General features: G+C 29.4%; 2 protein-coding genes across 2 annotated transcripts; both read left to right on the forward strand.

The window, feature by feature from the left end:
* Nucleotides 1-3: 3 nt before the first annotated feature.
* On the forward strand, nt 4-2,933 carry LOC145753811 (queuosine 5'-phosphate N-glycosylase/hydrolase-like). The gene is made up of 7 exons (XM_082570258.1): nt 4-204; nt 683-772; nt 843-995; nt 1,311-1,408; nt 1,616-1,764; nt 1,934-2,087; nt 2,638-2,933. Exons 1-7 carry the CDS (start codon nt 25-27, stop codon nt 2,870-2,872), a joined length of 1,059 nt encoding a protein of 352 aa, XP_082426384.1. The 5' UTR covers nt 4-24; the 3' UTR covers nt 2,873-2,933.
* Nucleotides 2,934-3,585: 652 nt separating this feature from the next.
* On the forward strand, nt 3,586-14,690 carry LOC145753522 (TNF receptor-associated factor 3-like). Its single transcript, XM_082569926.1, has 9 exons — nt 3,586-3,776; nt 6,274-6,330; nt 6,572-6,670; nt 7,024-7,182; nt 7,328-7,547; nt 7,690-7,775; nt 7,892-8,066; nt 14,183-14,265; nt 14,454-14,690. Exons 1-9 carry the CDS (start codon nt 3,753-3,755, stop codon nt 14,688-14,690), a joined length of 1,140 nt encoding a protein of 379 aa, XP_082426052.1. The 5' UTR covers nt 3,586-3,752.
* Nucleotides 14,691-23,272: the final 8,582 nt, after the last annotated feature.

Here is a 23,272-nt window from a genome sequence, read left to right on the forward strand (position 1 = left end):
AAATTTTGAAATTAATTTAAAAAAATGGTTTTTGAAAATTCAATATTATCACCCCGGGAAAGTGGAAACTTTATTTATCGTCACAGCAAAGATGTTAAAATTAACGAAAAAGCAATCCAAGATGCAGCAATATTGGTAGCTGAGTCTTTTCACAGAGGGGAAACCACTCTCACAACTTGGAAAGAGCATTTACTACATCCAAAAGTAAGTTAAAAAAAACATTTTTAAACTCTTTGTTTGTAAAAAAAGTTGTAAACCTAATCATTTTTGGATGAAATATTTTTGCATGTGATTTAAAGTTTATTTAACAACCTACAATTTAAACCATTTATTTTTATATATTTTTACCTAAATTCCAAATTGTGAAAAGGCCTTAACAGTAGAGTTACCTAATTGTTATCTCAACCCAGCCAGCCCTTTGTTGTCTTGACAGTTAAACATATAACTAACCTAATAAAAGTGTCTGATTTTAAAACTGCTGATTGACTTATGACGATTAATAAGAGTCTTTACACTTACAATTTATTCAAAAAGTACTATAGCAAAGCATCAGTGGGGATCGAACACAGAATCTTGGGTAGTAATACAAATTGATTAAGGCCATTTTTTCTGTTTTAATAGCACTACCTATGTGTACTTGATTTTTAAAACTTCTTACTTTATGTTTTTTTTTTTTTTAAAGGTTGCTAATGAAGATGCAATTGATTTTATATTTGCGGTCGACACTTTAAATTTCTCTTTTTGGCCTGACGCAGCCAATGAAAAATACAAGGTAAAAGTTTTTACCCTAAATTTTATGAAACCATTTTGTTTGTAATTTTTAAACCATTTTTATTTTTAAGGTTTTATATAATGGTGAATTATATACTGGTTACTGGTCTTTAGTTGCAGCCATTTTGAGAGCAAAAGGTGAAGGGAAACCAATAACTAATCCAACTTTCATGGAAAATGTTGAAATGAAGGAACTTAAAAACATTTTCAGAACTGATTCGGAGGTAATTTGAACAACAACTTTTTTTTATTTGATTAGTTTTTGTTCAAATTTTTTTTTATCGATTTTTACTTTTTCAGACATTTATTTTTACTAATTGATTGCTTGACTTACAGACTGCATTTTATTTGTCAATATGGTCACAATTTGCAACTAACATTTTCCAATAATAAATTACTTGCTTTTCAGATATAACAGTAATTTTTTTATTTTAATGTCTTTTAAACTGGACACACATTTATATACATATGGATTATAATTATATACTTTTAATGTTTGATATTTTTTTATCTTTTTTTTAACCCTTTCTCTTTTTTAGTCTGAAATTCCACTTATAGAGGAAAGATTAAAGGCTTTTAATGAAGGTGGAAGAGTTTTGAACTCCAAATTTGACGGCTCTTTTGTGAACTGTATCAAGTATGTATATACTGTTTAAAATATAAAGACCATTGTTAATATTTAAGCCTATATGATTTATTTTTAGATTAAATTAAAAGTTTTTTTAATTTTTTAAAAAAATTAAAGTTTATGAACAGTAATTTTAAAATGTAATTAATTGTCCTGGAGAGGCTATTTTTGAGGGGTTATTTTTAAAGTTAACTCTAAAAACTTTATATTTTACAGATCTTGTAATAAGGATGCAGTTAAACTTTTAAATCTGATTGTAACTAACTTTACGTCGTACCAAGACACCTCAGTATTCGAGGACAAAAAATTTTCTTTCTACAAAAGAGCTCAAATTTTGATTGCGGATATTTGGTTGTGTTTTGAAGGTAAATACTTTATTTTTATGAAAAAAAGGTTGTTTTTTTTGTGATTTTTTAATATTTTTATTTTTAATTTTTTTGGGTATAAAAAAGGACTGTAAATTCCTAAATGAATTTTGAAAATAAAAATGCTAAATACTAACTCCTTTATCAAGATTTCTTTTAATATTTTTAGGTCAGGGCCTTGGTGAATTTTTTAACATTGATTCGCTGACAATGTTTGCAGATTATAGGGTCCCACAGACTTTAGAATACTTTAAAATTCTAGAATATTCTGCCGAGTTAAAGCAAGTGTTAGAAAATGAAACAGTTCTAAACCCAGGGCATAGGTACAACTTAAATTCTATTTTTTTTTGTATATATCTTTATCCTCGATGTGGGAAGGTTGAATGCATGACTTAAAAAAAGAGTAACATTAGTTACTCTAACCTAGTCTCGAGTTGACTTTAGCAGTTTGGGATAGATTATAATTGCCCAGTAATAAGGCTGCTGATTAAGTGCTGGCTGATTAAGTGCTAGCAGGAGTTAGGTTTATAGCACCTTACTCAAGGGCGCTACAGCATAACAGCAGTGGGGATTGAACTCACAACCGTATGTGGTGTAGCAAGTGTTCTTACCGCTACACCACGCTGTCAGTCTAATATAATTACTTGTATTTTTTTATTCACATTATAAAAATAAATTGTCTTAGCTATGTGGTAATAACAAATATCTACTTTAGTTTGTTTTAAATAAATATTTTTTTAATAAATTTAGTAATTTTTTTTATATATACTTAGATTTTTATATTTGAACTACTTGCATGTTACTTTTACTACTACCTATATTTTGTGTTATCAAAAATAATTTATTTTTTTTAAATTAATTTGTTTTTTAAAGGTATGAGTTAGAAATTCGAGGCTGCTCAATTGAAGCTACAGAACAACTTAAAAAGGCGACTTGTGATATTCTTTCAAAAAATTATAAAAATCAGAATAATGAAAATAAAATAAATGAATTGATTTCAATTGTTAATTCAATTACTGTTGATAATTATTTGTGGGATTATGCGAGGGCACATAGAAAAGAAATGGCACATTTACCATTTCATAAAGTTAGAACAATCTACTATTAAACAATATCTTTGGTGCTGTTATCTTTACCAATCCTATGTTAGTAGCAATAAAAACACCCTTAAACATTACATTTGGTTTTTTTATTTTTTTTACTTTAAGAGTTAATAGGTTTTATGTATTACTGAATAAGAGTGTGCTGTTGTGACGTGTTATATCTATCCGTGGACGCCAAGCTCAAGTGCAAACACTATGGCATTGGTGCGGCTCGAAACTTAAATATTTAAGTCCGTAATATTATCTCAACATCAAATATTTTTAATTGGAGTTTATGACTAAATTTGCCTAAAAAATACGTTATGCCATAAAGCTCGATCGGGGTATTAAACCACTGCCATTTATCCATTTCTCGTTCTTTCATTTTTTGTTTTTCAAATGCCACGTTTTCGGAGAGCCAATTTATCCATTTTTCTTACTTTTTTATTATTTTGGTTAAAAAGCCAAAAAATATAATCAAGAACATTTTTGTGTTGTCGATGACCAAAGCCATATAAACCATAGAGATACTAATATATACATACCTATGACGTAATAAGAAAAAGATTCGAAGCGAATGCCAGACACTTCGGCTCCGGACACTTCGGCCAAATTTTTTTTTTTAAAACAGCGGGGATTTTGAAAATAAAATTTCTCGCGGTAATTAAGATGCAAAATCCCCGCTGTTTTAAAAAAAAAATGTTGGCCGAAGTGTCTTGGCCAAAGTGTCTTGGGCGTGTCTGGTTACCATTCGAACGCAATATTGTAAGGCTCAAACTAACAAAAAAATGGGATCCGGCCACGCGAGCGTTAAAATATATGCCTAAACCTGTCCGTCTAGCAGCTAGCTGTTAATTGCTGAACTTCGTTTATCAAGTCTTTATTTGTTGATTGAAAAACTTTAAAATGGAGTCGCCATCTACTAGTCAGGTAAATAAAAAAAATTTTATTTAAATTTTTTTTTAACATATGCTTGTTTTAAACTTTTATTAAACTTTTTTTATTTTGGTTTTTCGCGCATTGATAAAAGTAAATAATAAATACGATATACAATTAATATTACAACAATGCGACGGGAAAAAATGACAAAATCAATTTAATGATTTAAAACATGCCAAAAGTATTAATGTTTACATGAAGATTTTAATTATTTTATGGTGTATGGCATGGTCACCAAACCCAGTTGGTGAAATATGTAATCAAAATTAAAAAAATTTCTGTAATAAATTAAAAATTTGTGATTAGTCTAACCAAGAAAGTTTTTGTATTTAGTGTGTTTTGACGTGTCTGCAACTGCAAGTATAGGTACAGGCAGACAGGAGTTTATAGTCTTAAGCAAATCTGTAAATCAATAAAACACTATAGAAAGTAAAATTGGGTAACTTAAAACAAATTTTAACGAAAACAGTGGTAAAGATAGCATAAAAAATAACTTTTAAATAAAATAACTGCCCTACCACATATTTACCAATGTTTAAAGCTGCTGTCTGTTAAACATTTGCAGAAAATTTTTTTTCGACAGCGCTTTTCACATTTAGTTAGAATTAAGGTAATTATTCTGTAAATTGTAAACCTCTAAAGCTTCTAAATACTTAAATTACACTTTGCATTTTTTACCTAAAATGATAAATAGAAAAAGGGGGTAAAAAGCTTTGCAACCTACAATCCCAGTCACTTCGGTGCGAAGATTAACTTTGGAAACAGTGGAAAGTTGACATTTTATTCATCGCAGAAATTTTTTTATTTTGCTTATTTATGAACAATTTTCTGCATAGTATTTAAAATAAAGTAGGCAGTAAATTATTTCATTTTTAATAAATATAATGTAAAAATATGTTGTTTTTATTCTCATATAATTTTTAAAGGCCTTCTATTCGCAATTTTAGGGAAATATTACTGCCCGAATTGACTGTGGGCCGAAGTAACTGGCATTTCATACAACTTTTATAGTTTATTAAGTTAGATCTTGTTTACTTGCATTTAAAAAAATGTATTTTGAATTTTTTTTTTATTTATAACATATTAATACATTACAACTTGAAGTAAAGTAGAAAAAAAAAGATAAGATGTATTTATTCTTGTCAGAAGCAAAGTCAACATTAAAAATAAATATAAAAAATAGTCCACGAAATCTGTTGGTGGTTAGATAAAATCATCAAATGAAACTTTCTTATTTTTTCTATATAAACAAAATTTGTTAATTAATTAATCTTTTAAAAATTAACTGTAACACCTTCAATTTTATTCAAAAAAGACATTACTAATGTTATTAACTTTAAATTATTTAACAATCTAACAAACAGTCAAGTTGGCCTATACTTTCTAACGTTACGATAAATCTAAATTGTTTAATTTAGTTTAGGTCGCTCCAAAACCGTAGTTGTTATCTTAGTAAGTAGGTATATGAATAAAAAAATTATAACATTATGTTTAAAAAAAAACATTGAATGTAAGTAAAGCATACAGATTTTGGACACATAACTTTTTAATTAAACCTGTGCTATTATCCTAAACATGCAATTAATTTATATTTTTTAGTAACAAAAAACCTCAGAATTGTGAAATGCCGGAAAAAAATGTTGTGCCAGTGGTTTTAGGTCGACCTAGTTGGATTATCCACTTCTTTAATAACATGAAACTATAAGTTTAGCTTGTGTATATATTAATTATAAATACCAAATTAATTTTTTAAGCTTTTTGTTGTTGGGTTATTTAACTTTTTCTAAAAAAAGTTGTCGATTTAAAACTATTTGGAAACTTACGCATTTTTCTAAAATAGAATTAGTTTCCGCAAAAATGCAATCACATCACTCTTAAAACGGGCATTTTAATGAATTTAACAAAATATAAAACATCATTTTTGTGTCAAACTAGAATAAATAAAAACAATTTGACGTTGAAATCAAGTTTCATCCTCCTAAATCAAGGGTTACGTGAACGCAAAAGATTTCGTATTAAAAATAAACCTAGCGTCATTTCCAGGTCACAATGTTTGTTTGGTCTAGTAAATGATTCCCCTCGCATTCGGCAATGTCCAATGTGTAATCTTTTTTGCTAAAAAATGGATAAAATATTTTACCGTTAAATTATGATGTCGATTTTTTCCTTTCTGTACTTCATAACTTATAAAAAAGTGTTAAAAATTGTACGTTTGCACATGACAGAAGTTGATGTGCGTTTATATGAATTATTTTTCGGAATGGTGCCGTTATTTTTACCTAACCTACATGAACCATTTTTAAAAATAATATTGGGAAACTTTAACATGGCTGAATGTCCTAGAATTACTTGACTTATAAAATCTAAAGTGAGCCTTTGTCAATATTTATTATTTGAAAAACAATTTTTTTTTTTTTTAATTTTATTAAAGATTTAAATGTTTATTTTAAACCCTACTTCTTATAATTGTTTTTTTTTTAAATTATAGAATGAAAACAGACCACAAGAAACTTTAATCTTTACAACAGATTTTCAAAATTTACAAGTAAAAAATTTATTCATTTAAATTTAAGGCAGGAGTAAATTAATAATTCTTGTATTTTTTATTGTGCTTAGGCTCGCATAAAATACCATATTTTAAAAGACAAATCTTGAAAATTAAAAAAGCCCTACAAACTGTCAATCAAATTTTATTTTTTAATTTTAGGTGATACATACACTTTACTACACCATTAACTTTAGAAAATTCAAAAAAACATTATTAAAAAATGTAATTTATTTTATAGTCTTTAAGTGGATCTGAGAAAGCAAATCCAAATATTGGAAGTGGGAGACAAGGGACTCAATCAAACTTAAACAGTTTAAACCCTCACCAAGTTCCATTCGTAAGTTGTGTTTTTTTGTGTGAAGCTTTGGGTTTTGTAATTTTAAGTTATTGATATATTAAAATATCATTGGCCCATTAAATTTGCCATAAAATAACAGCAGTTAAATTTAACGTGAATGTATTAGCAGGTAATAATTATTAGTTATTGAATAATTTTAATTCCTTAAAAAAGGTTTAAATTTAAATACTTCCTTATAAGGTGTTTCTTAAGTTTGGCCACAGAATGGTTTACAAAACAAATTTCTAGCAAACTTCGTTATTGACGACAGATTTTCAAAATTTACAAGTAAAAAAAGATATTAAAATTTAAGGCAGGAGTAAATTATTAATTTATGTATAATTGACTTTCAGGCACACATGAAATACACCAACACAATGTTCCAAAGACAAATCTTGGAAATTAAAAATGCTCTACAAACTGTCAATCAAAAAACTGAAGCTGTAAACAGGGAATGTATTGTTAATAAAAACTCGACAGCCAAGCTAGAAGCTAAGCAGGGTCTACTGGAGGTAAGTTTGTTTGACTTTGGCCAGTTCTATCACACAAGGCTACAAGTCTGATAAGGTTTTTAATAAGTGACTATTTTATTGTCGAATTGTTAAAAGAAAACATTTTATTACTTGATTTGTGGCGTATATTTGTTATTTTTTTTAGAAAATGATTGCGTCTCACACAGACAAACTACTCAACATAAACAGGGACATGACAGCGTTCGAAAATTCTATAAAAAGCGGGGTTCAAGAAACAACTACTACCGTTGACCAATTGAAGAGAAAAGTTACAGATCTGGAAAGAAGAGTTGTAGAACTTAAAAGAAAAGCTCAAAGTGGAAATTTTGGTGCAAGTAACACTTCTGGAGTACCACCTGGAGCAGGTAGTATTTTTACATCTAGTAATTTTTTGTATTTATTTAATTAATTAAAGCTAGAGTTGGTTAAGCTTGTGAGACTTTATTTTTAGAAAGATGTTAGGTACAATATTTAAAATTTCGAAAAAAAATTTTAAATTTTTTTTAGATTCCTTGGGTCAACTTGTTGAAGATGTAGAACTACAATTAGCTCTCTATGATGTCAGAATTGCTGAGATGGGCTTAAGACTTCAAGTAAAATATACTTTTTGCATAATAAGTTTGTAACTTAACTATTTTGTTTGCTAATTATTCAACGGATAACATACCAATCATCTTTTGTAAATCAAAATTGGTATACCTTTTTATAGGCATTGGAATGCACAAGTTACAAGGGTACAATGATCTGGAAGATTAAAGATTATCAAAGAAGAAAACGTGAAGCAATCAGTGGTCGAGTTTTGTGGATAGATTCCCAACCTTTCTACACAAGTAGAAATGGCTACAAAATGTGTGCCAGGATTTATCTTAACGGAGATGGAAGAGGTGAATAGTGTAACGATTTTTGCCTGATATTCTTTTGTATAAAAAGCCGTATTTATGTTTTATAGTATTTTATTGCGAAAGATTACAAACAACCGTCTACATACGCGTAACACGAATACTACTCAATGCATTACAATTAAACAGTTAAACCAACAAGTCACGTGATACAGAACACGTAATAATGATAAGGAGTAAAAACGAGACTCCAGGTGTAAACACGTGACATAGAATAGATAAGACTTACGAGTAAACTACAATATGGCGGATTTGTTACAATAGTTAAACAATAAATAAACAATTTAAAAATAACACATGGGAAACTATTTTAAACAGGTAAAGGCACGCACATGTCTTTATTTTTCATCGTTATGCAAGGAGAATATGACACTCGTCTACAATGGCCATTTAGACAAAAGGTAATTAACATCATGGGCAAACAAAATATAAATGAAATCCCTTTACATTTTTACGATTTTATTAATAATTAATTCAGGTGGATTTAATACTTAAGGATCAGGGACAGAACCCCTGTCCCTTGTCGGCTTCATTTCAATCCCGTTTCGTTCATACTCCATTTTTTGATAAGCCCACATCTGATATGAACATACCATATGGATGTCCTCTATTTGTGGCTCAAAGTGTCGTTGATGGAAGCAGTTACAGTGAAGATGGTGCTATCTACATCAAAATTCAAGTTGATGTGTCTGATTTGTAAACTGATCAATTGTTAAAAATCAAGTGTCAATTTTAGGATTGGTTTTACTCATATATTTTATGATTGTTTTAAATTTTTATTTTTTTTTTTTAATTAAAGATCAATTTTTTGATCAAACGATTTAAATTAAAAAAAAAACTGTTTTAGTACATGTTTGGCTTCAACATTTAACAAGGTGTTTTTTGAAATTACTTTTATTCTTCACGTAATATAAAGCTTTATTTTTAAACTCAATATATTAACGTTAACAAATTGAATTCGTAAAAAAGTTTTTATTCTTTCTGGTTTAAAATAAGTATATATATTTCTTAATTGTTTTAAGAAGGTTGTAAAGTTTTTATTTAACAAGAGTTTTTTAACAAACAGATATATATCTTTTTCGATTAAAGCAGTCAATTTTGCACTTTTTTGTATTGGCGTTTTATACATCAGTTAATAGATTTACGCCTTAATAATGTGCCTTTTTTTTAAGCCTATTTTTGTCGACCATTGTATATTTCGTTGCAGTCATTTTCTTGACACTTAAATTTGTACATAGCCAATTTTGTTGAAAAAGTACTCATTTTTTTTATTTTAAATAAAAATTGATACAACAAAGAATTTAAAATACTGTTGGTGTGGTGGTTATAACACTCAAGCAAACCACATCAAGTCCTTGGTTCGATTCTTTCTATTTCATGCTGTAGCGCCATTAAGTAAGGTGTTTTAAACTCCTGCTGTGCTGAAAAAACAATGGAAAATTAATTTATTAACAATATTATTTGGTCAATAATATTCCAAACTGTTGAAGTCATCTGGTTATTATGTCGGCGTACAACTTAACAGTTGGATTAAATTAGGTAAATTAGTTGTGTTTATGTAAATAGTTTTGAAAAGAAAAGCAAATAAAGCTTAAATATTTTTTAAATTATTATTTTTTAAAAATATGTTCACTTAATTTCCACGTCAACTTTCAAAAAAACTTCCAAAAATATCTATTTAAAATTATAAGCGCTGTTAAGCGTAGAGGTTAACAGTACATTCCTTCCTTTTGTACTATTTGTACATTCCCTGTTATTTATGAATTTGTACGTGATAAATACTAAATGATTTATAGCCTACTGCTCATTAATATTCTTATGATTCGCTTGTCCTTGAATATTATTTTTTATTCTTGGTATATATCTTTATTCTCGATGTGGGAAGGTCGAATGCGTAACCTAAACATAAAGTAACATCAGTTACTTTAGCAGTTTAGAATATTATAAGGTATAATTGCCCGATAATTATTCTGCTGATTAAGTGCTGGCCCAGCAGGAGTTTATACCGTTTATAGCGCCTGACCCAAGGGCACTACAGCATGAGATCAGTGACGATTGAACCCCCGACCTCATGATGGTGTAGCAAGTGTTCATACCACTACACCACGCCGCAGTTATTGTTAATAAGTAGTTTACTATTCAAACTTATAGAATTAAAGTTTAATTTGGATAAATTTATTTGGTAACACAAAAAAATGAAATGTCAAGACAAATTTTAAGTCTTAAATTTTAGCCCTTTTTTAAAATCAGTTTTGTTTATACAACATAGACTTTTTTTCCAACTACCCAGATTTAAAAGCAATACTTTTCTGCAAAATTGTCTACATGTTTCAAAAAATTATGCTGAGATAACTAAAAAATAGTGGCGCTATTTTTTTAAGAATACCAGGGTATTTCCCTGGTTTATACCCTATATATTTTTCGTGTATAAATTAATAAGCGATCCAAAAATATTTTCGGATCGCGTGGAACGACTGGTTATTAAATGGATCAAAAGATCGAATGGGTCGAGAGTGTTAATTGGTAATCTGAATAGGTGAGGGTTGGGGTAAGGGTTTAATTTAACAACCTTTTTGTTTAATTAAATATCCGTTAAATATGCATTCGAATTATGTAATATCTATTTAATATATATATTCGATTTAATTAATAAAACTCGATCCATTACTCCGTTCGATCCGTTGATTCGTCAAATATATATTTTCGTAAGGTGAATAAAGTGGGATTCAATATTTTATTGTTATGTAAATTTTGTTTTTAGCCAAGAGGTATTTTTTGTAACTTAATATTACAATTTACAATTAAGGAGCTCTATTAGCATCACAGAACTCCAAAATTAATGGGTGATTGTTATCAAAATTTGGAAACTAGTTTTGCGTATTTACTGACTAATAATTTGAACTTAAAAACGGTGACCATGCCATAACATACTTAAAATCTTTTTGTAAACATTAATATTTGGGGCATGTTTTAAATCATTAAATTTATTTTGTCTATTTTTCCCGTCGGATTGATGTAATATTTATTACATATCTTATTATTCACTGTCATTGATGCGCGAAAAAGGGGAATAAAAATTTAATATTTGCTTAAAAATTTATTATTTGTTTATTACTTTTATTATAGTAAATGCTTGTTCGTTTCTTAAATTTTAAATTTACAGAAACCTAGTTATTTTTTTTAGTTATGTGTCCAGAGTTAAAATAAATATGTACATTCACTAAATCTAAGAAGTAAACTTAACCTGTTTGCATTATAATTTTTAGATTTTTATTCTAAACAGTCAGTAAATTTCTAAATGGGTGCAGGCAGTTGAATAGTTGTGCAGCTGCCAGTTCTTTAAAATAAGAATATGGATAACCCTAACCAAATTCAGGTGATTATTTTTGACTTTTTTTTAATTTTTAATTAGAAATATATATATATATATATATATACTTAAAAACTTTAACATAACTAATAAATATATGCAAATTAAATCTTAACTTTTTAAATTTACAATTATGTTTGATTTTACTTACAATTATTTCACATAATTTTGGAAAAATTAAAGTAATAAAATAAAATAAGGTTATTTTAACTACATTAAAACTCCAATTTTAAATATGATTTGCATAATAGTTTTATTAACATTTATACATTAATAAAACAGAAAAAAGATGCTTCTTATTTTAAAAAATCAAAGAAACTAAAAGAGATGTAAAAGTAAAGCCAGTCAAAACAGACATTTAAAAATGAATTGTTCACTAAATATCAGCAGATACTTACATGCACGAAAGATTAAGCATGTATGCACCCTTAATAGTTGATATTAACTGGGCTGATGCTGTAGCGCTCTTGAGTAAGGTGCTTGAAACAGTACAAACTCCTGCTAAGCCAGCACTTAATCAGCAGTTTAATTATCAGGAAATTATAATCTATAATATATCAGGAAATTATAAATCTAATCTATAAGAGACAGGGTCGAAGTAACTGATGTTACTCTATGTTTAAGTTGTGAAGTTGACCTTCCCACATTGAGGATAAATATATATTTAAATGAAGGGTAACTTTCTATTTTTACTGCAACTAAAATTTCAAAAAATTTTTATAAACTTGGCTAAAAAATATATATAAATAATTTTTTTATTTTTAGCCCTTCTCGAACGATACTACAGAGAATTATGAGTTCTCAAAGACACACATGGAAGTTTTACAACCCAATTCTTCAACTCATTTAAGTCAGGTATACATTGTATAAAATTTAATTAAAAATATTGGTTGGAATAAAATTAATAGGCCCATTATATTTATTGATAATAAAAAGATACTGTCAGGTTTTTTCAATCACTTTTTTATTATATGTTAAAAATAAATAAACAAATGTCAGCTTATGCAGCCGTCATCAACATTTTAATAAAAATGGATCTAATATTGTTAAATTTTAGTTACAAAGCGAAACAGTGGAAACAACACCAACTTATTCATCAGGGCCCCCTCAATCTTTGAATAGTAGCTCAGCTCAACAATATTTTGTAAGACATTTTATTTTTAAGTGTTAAATCAGGAGTTTTGGCTGCTAAGTTTATTGTTTTTATACTGTTATTAACAACTTCTTTTTTATTTTCGTATTTCATAAATCTGGCGTTTTGTAAAAATATACAATAAAAATATAATGTACAATTTTTCATTAAGTCTTGCGCATTCAACTAGTTCATAATTTTATACAAACATTGCAAATATTCTTTATAACTTTACCTCAGAACAGCGACTAAAAATTTTGCTACCAAGTGGTTACCGAATTGCCGGTAACAGTTTTTAAACAATATTGATCTACTACAAAAATTTTTTGCAAAAACGGGACTATTAAAAAAGGTTATTTGTTATAAATATATATATTATAATTTTAGAATGAACATGAAAACCGATCACCGGAAGCTTCAATGTTAACAGGCGACTTTCAAAATTTACAAGTTAGAAATTATTTATTTATTAAAAATTAACAGTAAAATATTAGTATTAATATTTTTAACCAATATTATGTTTAGGCTCACATGAAATACACGAACACGATATTTCAAAGACAAATCTTAGAAATTAAAAATGCTCTACAAACTGTCAATCAAAAAACTGAAGCTGTAAACAAGGAATGTATTGGTAATAAAAACTCGACAGCCAAGCTAGAAGCTAAGCAGGGTCCACTGGAGGTAAGTTTAAAATAATTAGATTAACTTTGGTAAAACAGTTATTTAAAAAACTTTTTAAACGGGGGTTAATGTGTAAATAAATGCTTAAATAATATGAAAAACTGCTTGATTTATTCTTAAAATTGTTGTAAAATTTTTTATTTAAATTTTTTTTTAGAAAATGATTGCGTCTCACACAGACAAACTACTCAACATAAACAGGGACATGACAGCTTTCGAAAATTCTATAAAAAGTGGGGTTCAAGAAACAACTACTGCCATGGAAGAATTAAAAAGAAAAATTACAGATCTGGAAAGAAGGGTAGTAGAACTTGAAAGAAAAGTTCAAAGTGGAAATTTTGGTTCAAGTAATACTTCTGGAGTACCAACTGGAGCAGGTAAAATTTTTTGTGCAGTTATAAAACACAGCGTGATAGCAGCAGGGATTAACCAAGTGCCTTGCCCTCATGTTTTTATTAATATTTTTTTTAGAAAACTTGGGTCAACTAGTTGAAGATGTGGAAAGACAATTAGCTCTTTATGATGTCAAGATTGCTGAGATGGATTTAAGATTTCAGGTTTATTTTTAGTTAAACTTGCATTTTACAATATTGATATCAAAGAAAGCTACTTTTTACAGGTTATTTAGTTTTAATTATACATTACTTTAAAAGCTGTGATTTTATTAAAGGTATCGGAATGTACAAGTTACAATGGCACTATGATCTGGAAGATCAAAGATTATCAAAGAAGAAAACGTGAAGCTATCAGTGGTCGATCTTTGTCGCTTTATTCTCAACCTTTCTACACAAGTAGATATGGATATAAAATGTGTGCCAGGATTTATCTTAACGGAGACGGAATGGGTAAATTACATGAGTATAACATATTTTTAAATAAAACTTAATTTCTTGACATGATTATATATTATAACAGGTAAAGGCACTCACATGTCTTTATTCTTTGTTGTAATGAAGGGCGAGTACGACGCTCTTCTGCCATGGCCATTCCGACAAAAGGTAAGACAAATAAATATTTTATTTTACAGCAATTTAGAGTTATTTGTGTCTATTTCACTTTTTATCCAAAATATGCCAAAATGGGAAATTAAATTTAATAATAATGGACCTAAATTAACATTATGATGTCATGACCCCATACCATTATTAGAAAAGGGCATTATAAACTGGTTACGCAATTTTTTAAGGTGACTTTGATGCTTATGGATCAGGCATCAGATCGTCGCCATCTTTCGGACATGTTCCGACCCGATCCTTTATCTTCTTCATTCAAGAAACCACAATCGGACATGAACATCGGTTCTGGTTGTCCTCTTTTTGTGGCTCATAATGTTGCTGATGGAAGTAGTTACGTTAAGGATGACACAATCTACATCAAAGTTCAAGTTGAAATTTCGGACCTTGAAAATATTTTACACACATAAGTCTAAACTAGTAACAATTTTAAACTTGCCAAGAGTATTATAAACTTCTGACAAATTTTAAATTGTTATAACAAACTTCAAACTTATGTTAAATGTGTTTGTTTATATATTTTAAATTCAAGCTAGTTTAATGTCATTGACCGTACACGTACAACAATTATTCTTGTTGCAACGGGCGTCAACCTTAAACAATGCTTACTCAAATCGCCCTTAACGAGAATTAGCCACGTAACCTGTACGTAGAAGGCCAACGGCTTCACAACGAACGAACTTTTATTGCCTTTCGGTTTTGCTATAAATACTGGAACAATTTAAACATTCTTCACCAATCTACCTATAGTTGGTCATCGTTACATCGTCGGGCCAATCTAGCGATAGTTGGCCACCGTCGCATCTCGCAATAGCTGAACATACAAACCGTGCTATTTTACTGTAACCGTAAGGCCAGTCTAGCGATCTAGCTGATCTTGTAGCGTAACTTTTAATCAAACCGTGTAAGTGCTTGGCCGTATTACAATAAAAGAATTACTGTTACCTCTTGTCGTTTATAAATAAAAGTTAAACAAAATACCAAACCAGATTATAATAATAATAACAAATGGAATCGGTAAACGGAGTCGAATCAAATTAAACAATTAAACCAAATAAAAAAACGAAATAATTATAACAATCAATCCAGTAACTCTACAATATCACAGGTAATTGAGTATCCACAATGCGGACTTAACGGAAAAATACAACAAGTTGGTATCTACCAAAGCTAGTATAGGCACGCGTAAAATCGTAATGATACATGTCTTGAACTTCTATACATTATTAAAAAAAGGGCATAATGGAATATAAAATTAGATTTATTAAAAAACAAATTTAACAATAAAAAAGTAAAATATTCAACAGCATCATAAAAATTGAAAACTAGATTTATTTGATAAATAAAATATGGTTCGAAATCTTTTGATTATTTTAAAAATTAATCTATATTAAAAAATAAAGTTATCCATAAACAATACTTAATTATAAATATTAACTGAATTAATAAATCATCGGACTAAAAATGTATTAAAAATTTGGACTAAAAAATATCAGAACAAAATTAGTTTAAATGTTTTAAATATAATAAACAAACACCTATTGATTAGTAATTAGTAATATTTAAATTATTAAAATAGGAGGGTTGGAACACAATATAATAAACAATATGTTAAAATTTTAGAGATTTATATATAAAAGATCAAAAGGTATTTGATTTTAAAATTCGGATTAGTAAGAATAAAATAATAATAAAAATACTGACAATAACAATATGTTTCAAAATCTAAGATTTTAAACCATAATAACTAAAAACGACGAAAAATATGAACACAAAAACTTTAGTAAAATAGGTGAATATAATTGTCATAGTGTTTACATTTTTTTTTGTTAGGTGACAGTCGTGTGGTGGCGGTAGTGGCCTCTATTACAAACATTTTATTTACATTTTTGAAGTTAAAATTCTATAGGAATAAGGTATTTTAAAAACAACTGTTTGCAATTATTTTAGCAGTTTTAATACAAAAAATTTTGTTAAATATATGGCATTAAAAAGAATAAATAAGAAAAAAAAAGAATAAATAAGAAAATACTTTAACTACAATTATGAGACCTAATGACACTCCTTATCGAGAAAGTGTATTTTTTATAAGCATTTATTTTTTAACGAAATATTCATTTAAACCACACCAAAAAATTTACCATTCAAATATAACCAGTAATAGAAGTATTTGCTTAGATAATCTTTGTTGGCAATTGTCACCAGCTTTAATCATTTTTAAAGTTATATTATTAATTTTTTTAATGATTTGAGATCCGAATTCAGATGATCTGCTAGTTCCAGATATTGCAAAATTATTAAAAACAGATTGAAAAAAAATACTGACTTGTTCAATTGGGTGAAAAAATTTTAGCTTTTTTTAAATATTTTTTTTGAAACTTATAATTTTCATTTAATTATGCAAAACTTAAAAAAAACAAGTGCTTTGCTAATATATGTTATTAAAGTGTTTACATTTGTAAGGTTAAGGTATTTACATCTGTGTCTACTTGATTTTATTTATATCTTCGTACGTCCGCACCTTTCGGTAAATCCCCGCGGGGATTTTAAGGTATCGACGGCTTGAGAATATATGACGACAGAGTTTATAAAATGGTTAGTTTCGACAAGTATTTTTCCACACCTTGTTAATAGTATTTTATATTTTTTTACAAGAATTTGTTTTTTGACATATCAACTTTTGTTTTTAAAACTAATACAGCTTTAAAGACTTTAATTTACAGAATACAGCAGATTGCCTTTTAGTTGACTGCATTTGCTAAATTTACATTTAGTCATAGGTTCCGCCCGAAAACGTCATAATTCCGACAATAAAACAACTTTTAAAACATTTAATTAACCCTACTTCTAACGCTTTTCTGGGAAATGCCTTTTAATTTCTAAACACAGATTATCATTTTCGAAATTATGGTCGATGCCAAAGTGATTATAAAGTTATGGTTTGGGTATATATTTATTTATTATTTAACAACAACGCACGGCCATTAAGTTAAAACAGGATATAGTCCGGCCTCCTGTTTCGTAATTGAAAGAAGCGTGTTATCTATTTAAAATCTATTGAATATTTAAATTGTTCGTAAACAAGGTCGATACGTCATTATGGGTAGGTACAAGGTGGATACGTCATTATGGGTAGGTACAAGGTGGATACGTCATTATGGGTAGGTACATCACTACCACCTGATAATCTATAGAGACAGGCCGTCTAGTGCTTGTTGTTTGCCTATAGAGAAAATAAATATTGTTTATATCATATGAAAGTGGAGTCAAGTAAGCGGCTGAGAGTGCCTTTAACACATTTCAGATCTAACTATTTATTAAGAATATTAAAACACCAACAGTTATTAAAACACCAACAGCAAAAGTTATTTGTATTATTATACGCATCATTTTACAGCAAAATAAACACGTTTAATTGAAAACGCACAAGTTAAGCGGTGAAATCAATTGACTAGAGCACAAAAGTATTTTTATCGTGTACTTTACATTTTAGCATCGGCCGAGCAATACGAGCTTTTGAATAGCGAAAATGAACACTTAAGTTTTTAGATAGTTTTTAGATATTACGACTTTTCTACAAAGCTTATTATTTTTCTTTTGTACAAGTGTTTCAACGTCGCGCGACTTTTTTTATATTATACCTGTACACGCAGGTAGGTAGTTGGCCTTTGACATTTGCGGGTAACCAACATGCTAAATTAGACCTAAAGCAGTGGCGTATTTAAAATGTGACAACTATGTATTCCCACACAATTTAAAAAAGCTAAAAATAGCAAAAAAATATATTTATAATAAAAGAAAAAGAGTAAATTAAATAGGCAATTGTGGAATTGCTGCTATTCAGTTAGCATTTGATGCTGTGTAGAAAGGTTATGCTTGGGGTTGTTTTATATTGAGGTATTGCTAACAAAAAAGCGAAAAAATATATATTTAAAAAAGCAAAAAAAAAATATATATATATAACTATTAAAAAAATGGCGAGAAAGGACTATTAGTATGGGGAACTCCCTTTTTGTTTAAACACAAAAGAGGTAATGGTGTACGACTTATTTGTATAGGCGGCGCACACGTTCTTGCCTAATGACGTAGAGTTGGAATGCCTTTCCAAAATGAATGCTTATGATTGGTGTACGTAGAAATCTAAATATTTTACCGAATTCCATTTTACTAATATTTGAACATTTTTACGCACATTTTTTTTGTGCAGTGTTGTTATTAAATAGAGATATGATTAAAATAAAAGTACAAAAAATGAAAAATATTAAAAAAATGGCCAAAATGTTGTTTACTACACATTATTACGTCATAAAACACATTGTTGTATGAATAAAAATCGGGGACAAACTTAAAAAAAACTCAAGGCATGCAACAATTTCTTTAAGAAAATACAATTTTCTATTTTTAATAAAAATTTAGAATTCTGGTTTAATTTTTAGGTGCCCATGTTACAAACTTTTGCAACTCAGAATATTCGTGTTTTTTCCTATACCTGTAATGCATTTTTAAGACCCATTTTGGCCTCCATGATTCGAAAAAATGGCGTAACAATCCGGTTAAATCAGTTGTACCACTTTTGTTTATATATATACTTTAGTGTAGTATAAACACACTTCCATGGGCTGTTGTTCACCAAAAAAATGTCAAAAATTGACGATCGATTTTCATACAACTTACCATGGTTTTGTTTTTATACCATGGTTTACCATTTAAACAAAATGTTAATTTTACCTAAAATATTTATATATTTTTAATAACATCACCTTTTTTATTTTACTCTAAGATCTTATCTATATAAACTCTTGTATGTTAAAAATTTACACCATCGAGCCACTTGGTCTGTTTTACATAAAAAGCTATTAAGGTAATCAAAAGAATAAAGAGAGGGAATAAAAAGACGAGCACGTAACTATAGTAAAAACCACGTGAAAAACTACACACGTCACGTCTGTGGCGTGAAAAGGTAGTTTGAATAAATATTTGCGGTAACAGCGGGAATTAAATCGGCAATCTGCCTGTTCCCGGCGTTTCATTTTGGGTAAATATAGAGAATAAAATTGAGAAAAAGAAGGTTTTAAATTCGCCGCGTAACATAGCCTATATTCCCGGCGTTTCATTTTGGCGTAAATATAGAGAATAAAATTGAAAAAACGAAGGTTTTAAATTCGCCGCGTAACATAGCCTATATTCCCGGCGTTTCATTTTGGCGTAAATATAGAGAATAAAATTGAAAAAACGAAGGTTTTAAATTCGCCGCGTAACATAGCCTATATTCCTGGCGTTTCATTTTGGCGTAAATATAGAGAATAAAATTGAAAAAACGAAGGTTTTAAATTCGCCGCGTAACATAGCCTATATTCCTGGCGTTTCATTTTGGCGTAAATATAGAGAATAAAATTGAAAAAACGAAGGTTTTAAATTCGCCGCGTAACATAGCCTATATTCCTGGCGTTTCATTTTGGCGTAAATATAGAGAATAAAATTGAAAAAACGAAGGTTTTAAATTCGCCGCGTAACATAGCCTATATTCCTGGCGTTTCATTTTGGCGTAAATATAGAGAATAAAATTGAAAAAACGAAGGTTTTAAATTCGCCGCGTAACATAGCCTATATTCCTGGCGTTTCATTTTGGCGTAAATATAGAGAATAAAATTGAAAAAACGAAGGTTTTAAATTCGCCGCGTAACATAGCCTATATTCCTGGCGTTTCATTTTGGCGTAAATATAGAGAATAAAATTGAAAAAACGAAGGTTTTAAATTCGCCGCGTAACATAGCCTATATTCCTGGCGTTTCATTTTGGCGTAAATATAGAGAATAAAATTGAAAAAACGAAGGTTTTAAATTCGCCGCGTAACATAGCCTATATTCCTGGCGTTTCATTTTGGCGTAAATATAGAGAATAAAATTGAAAAAACGAAGGTTTTAAATTCGCCGCGTAACATAGCCTATATTCCTGGCGTTTCATTTTGGCGTAAATATAGAGAATAAAATTGAAAAAACGAAGGTTTTAAATTCGCCGCGTAACATAGCCTATATTCCTGGCGTTTCATTTTGGCGTAAATATAGAGAATAAAATTGAAAAAACGAAGGTTTTAAATTCGCCGCGTAACATAGCCTATATTCCTGGCGTTTCATTTTGGCGTAAATATAGAGAATAAAATTGAAAAAACGAAGGTTTTAAATTCGCCGCGTAACATAGCCTATATTCCTGGCGTTTCATTTTGGCGTAAATATAGAGAATAAAATTGAAAAAACGAAGGTTTTAAATTCGCCGCGTAACATAGCCTATATTCCTGGCGTTTCATTTTGGCGTAAATATAGAGAATAAAATTGAAAAAACGAAGGTTTTAAATTCGCCGCGTAACATAGCCTATATTCCTGGCGTTTCATTTTGGCGTAAATATAGAGAATAAAATTGAAAAAACGAAGGTTTTAAATTCGCCGCGTAACATAGCCTATATTCCTGGCGTTTCATTTTGGCGTAAATATAGAGAATAAAATTGAAAAAACGAAGGTTTTAAATTCGCCGCGTAACATAGCCTATATTCCTGGCGTTTCATTTTGGCGTAAATATAGAGAATAAAATTGAAAAAACGAAGGTTTTAAATTCGCCGCGTAACATAGCCTATATTCCTGGCGTTTCATTTTGGCGTAAATATAGAGAATAAAATTGAAAAAACGAAGGTTTTAAATTCGCCGCGTAACATAGCCTATATTCCTGGCGTTTCATTTTGGCGTAAATATAGAGAATAAAATTGAAAAAACGAAGGTTTTAAATTCGCCGCGTAACATAGCCTATATTCCTGGCGTTTCATTTTGGCGTAAATATAGAGAATAAAATTGAAAAAACGAAGGTTTTAAATTCGCCGCGTAACATAGCCTATATTCCTGGCGTTTCATTTTGGCGTAAATATAGAGAATAAAATTGAAAAAACGAAGGTTTTAAATTCGCCGCGTAACATAGCCTATATTCCTGGCGTTTCATTTTGGCGTAAATATAGAGAATAAAATTGAAAAAACGAAGGTTTTAAATTCGCCGCGTAACATAGCCTATATTCCTGGCGTTTCATTTTGGCGTAAATATAGAGAATAAAATTGAAAAAACGAAGGTTTTAAATTCGCCGCGTAACATAGCCTATATTCCTGGCGTTTCATTTTGGCGTAAATATAGAGAATAAAATTGAAAAAACGAAGGTTTTAAATTCGCCGCGTAACATAGCCTATATTCCTGGCGTTTCATTTTGGCGTAAATATAGAGAATAAAATTGAAAAAACGAAGGTTTTAAATTCGCCGCGTAACATAGCCTATATTCCTGGCGTTTCATTTTGGCGTAAATATAGAGAATAAAATTGAAAAAACGAAGGTTTTAAATTCGCCGCGTAACATAGCCTATATTCCTGGCGTTTCATTTTGGCGTAAATATAGAGAATAAAATTGAAAAAACGAAGGTTTTAAATTCGCCGCGTAACATAGCCTATATTCCTGGCGTTTCATTTTGGCGTAAATATAGAGAATAAAATTGAAAAAACGAAGGTTTTAAATTCGCCGCGTAACATAGCCTATATTCCTGGCGTTTCATTTTGGCGTAAATATAGAGAATAAAATTGAAAAAACGAAGGTTTTAAATTCGCCGCGTAACATAGCCTATATTCCTGGCGTTTCATTTTGGCGTAAATATAGAGAATAAAATTGAAAAAACGAAGGTTTTAAATTCGCCGCGTAACATAGCCTATATTCCTGGCGTTTCATTTTGGCGTAAATATAGAGAATAAAATTGAAAAAACGAAGGTTTTAAATTCGCCGCGTAACATAGCCTATATTCCTGGCGTTTCATTTTGGCGTAAATATAGAGAATAAAATTGAAAAAACGAAGGTTTTAAATTCGCCGCGTAACATAGCCTATATTCCTGGCGTTTCATTTTGGCGTAAATATAGAGAATAAAATTGAAAAAACGAAGGTTTTAAATTCGCCGCGTAACATAGCCTATATTCCTGGCGTTTCATTTTGGCGTAAATATAGAGAATAAAATTGAAAAAACGAAGGTTTTAAATTCGCCGCGTAACATAGCCTATATTCCTGGCGTTTCATTTTGGCGTAAATATAGAGAATAAAATTGAAAAAACGAAGGTTTTAAATTCGCCGCGTAACATAGCCTATATTCCTGGCGTTTCATTTTGGCGTAAATATAGAGAATAAAATTGAAAAAACGAAGGTTTTAAATTCGCCGCGTAACATAGCCTATATTCCTGGCGTTTCATTTTGGCGTAAATATAGAGAATAAAATTGAAAAAACGAAGGTTTTAAATTCGCCGCGTAACATAGCCTATATTCCTGGCGTTTCATTTTGGCGTAAATATAGAGAATAAAATTGAAAAAACGAAGGTTTTAAATTCGCCGCGTAACATAGCCTATATTCCTGGCGTTTCATTTTGGCGTAAATATAGAGAATAAAATTGAAAAAACGAAGGTTTTAAATTCGCCGCGTAACATAGCCTATATTCCTGGCGTTTCATTTTGGCGTAAATATAGAGAATAAAATTGAAAAAACGAAGGTTTTAAATTCGCCGCGTAACATAGCCTATATTCCTGGCGTTTCATTTTGGCGTAAATATAGAGAATAAAATTGAAAAAACGAAGGTTTTAAATTCGCCGCGTAACATAGCCTATATTCCTGGCGTTTCATTTTGGCGTAAATATAGAGAATAAAATTGAAAAAACGAAGGTTTTAAATTCGCCGCGTAACATAGCCTATATTCCTGGCGTTTCATTTTGGCGTAAATATAGAGAATAAAATTGAAAAAACGAAGGTTTTAAATTCGCCGCGTAACATAGCCTATATTCCTGGCGTTTCATTTTGGCGTAAATATAGAGAATAAAATTGAAAAAACGAAGGTTTTAAATTCGCCGCGTAACATAGCCTATATTCCTGGCGTTTCATTTTGGCGTAAATATAGAGAATAAAATTGAAAAAACGAAGGTTTTAAATTCGCC

Source organism: Corella eumyota, chromosome 5, assembly GCF_963082875.1.
Source record: "Corella eumyota chromosome 5, kaCorEumy4.1, whole genome shotgun sequence".
NCBI lineage: Eukaryota > Metazoa > Chordata > Ascidiacea > Phlebobranchia > Corellidae > Corella > Corella eumyota.

Excerpts from the sequence above, each read along its gene's own strand:
- LOC145753811 (XM_082570258.1), top strand. The coding sequence starts at position 25 with ATGGTTTTTGAAAATTCAATATTATCACCCCGGGAAAGTGGAAACTTT. Across the intron at positions 1,409-1,615 it reads TCTTTTGTGAACTGTATCAA|ATCTTGTAATAAGGATGCAG; the intron begins GTATGTATATAC and ends TATATTTTACAG. Across the intron at positions 1,765-1,933 it reads TATTTGGTTGTGTTTTGAAG|GTCAGGGCCTTGGTGAATTT; the intron begins GTAAATACTTTA and ends TAATATTTTTAG.
- LOC145753522 (XM_082569926.1), top strand. The coding sequence starts at position 3,753 with ATGGAGTCGCCATCTACTAGTCAG. Across the intron at positions 3,777-6,273 it reads AGTCGCCATCTACTAGTCAG|AATGAAAACAGACCACAAGA; the intron begins GTAAATAAAAAA and ends TTTAAATTATAG. Across the intron at positions 7,776-7,891 it reads AGATGGGCTTAAGACTTCAA|GCATTGGAATGCACAAGTTA; the intron begins GTAAAATATACT and ends ACCTTTTTATAG.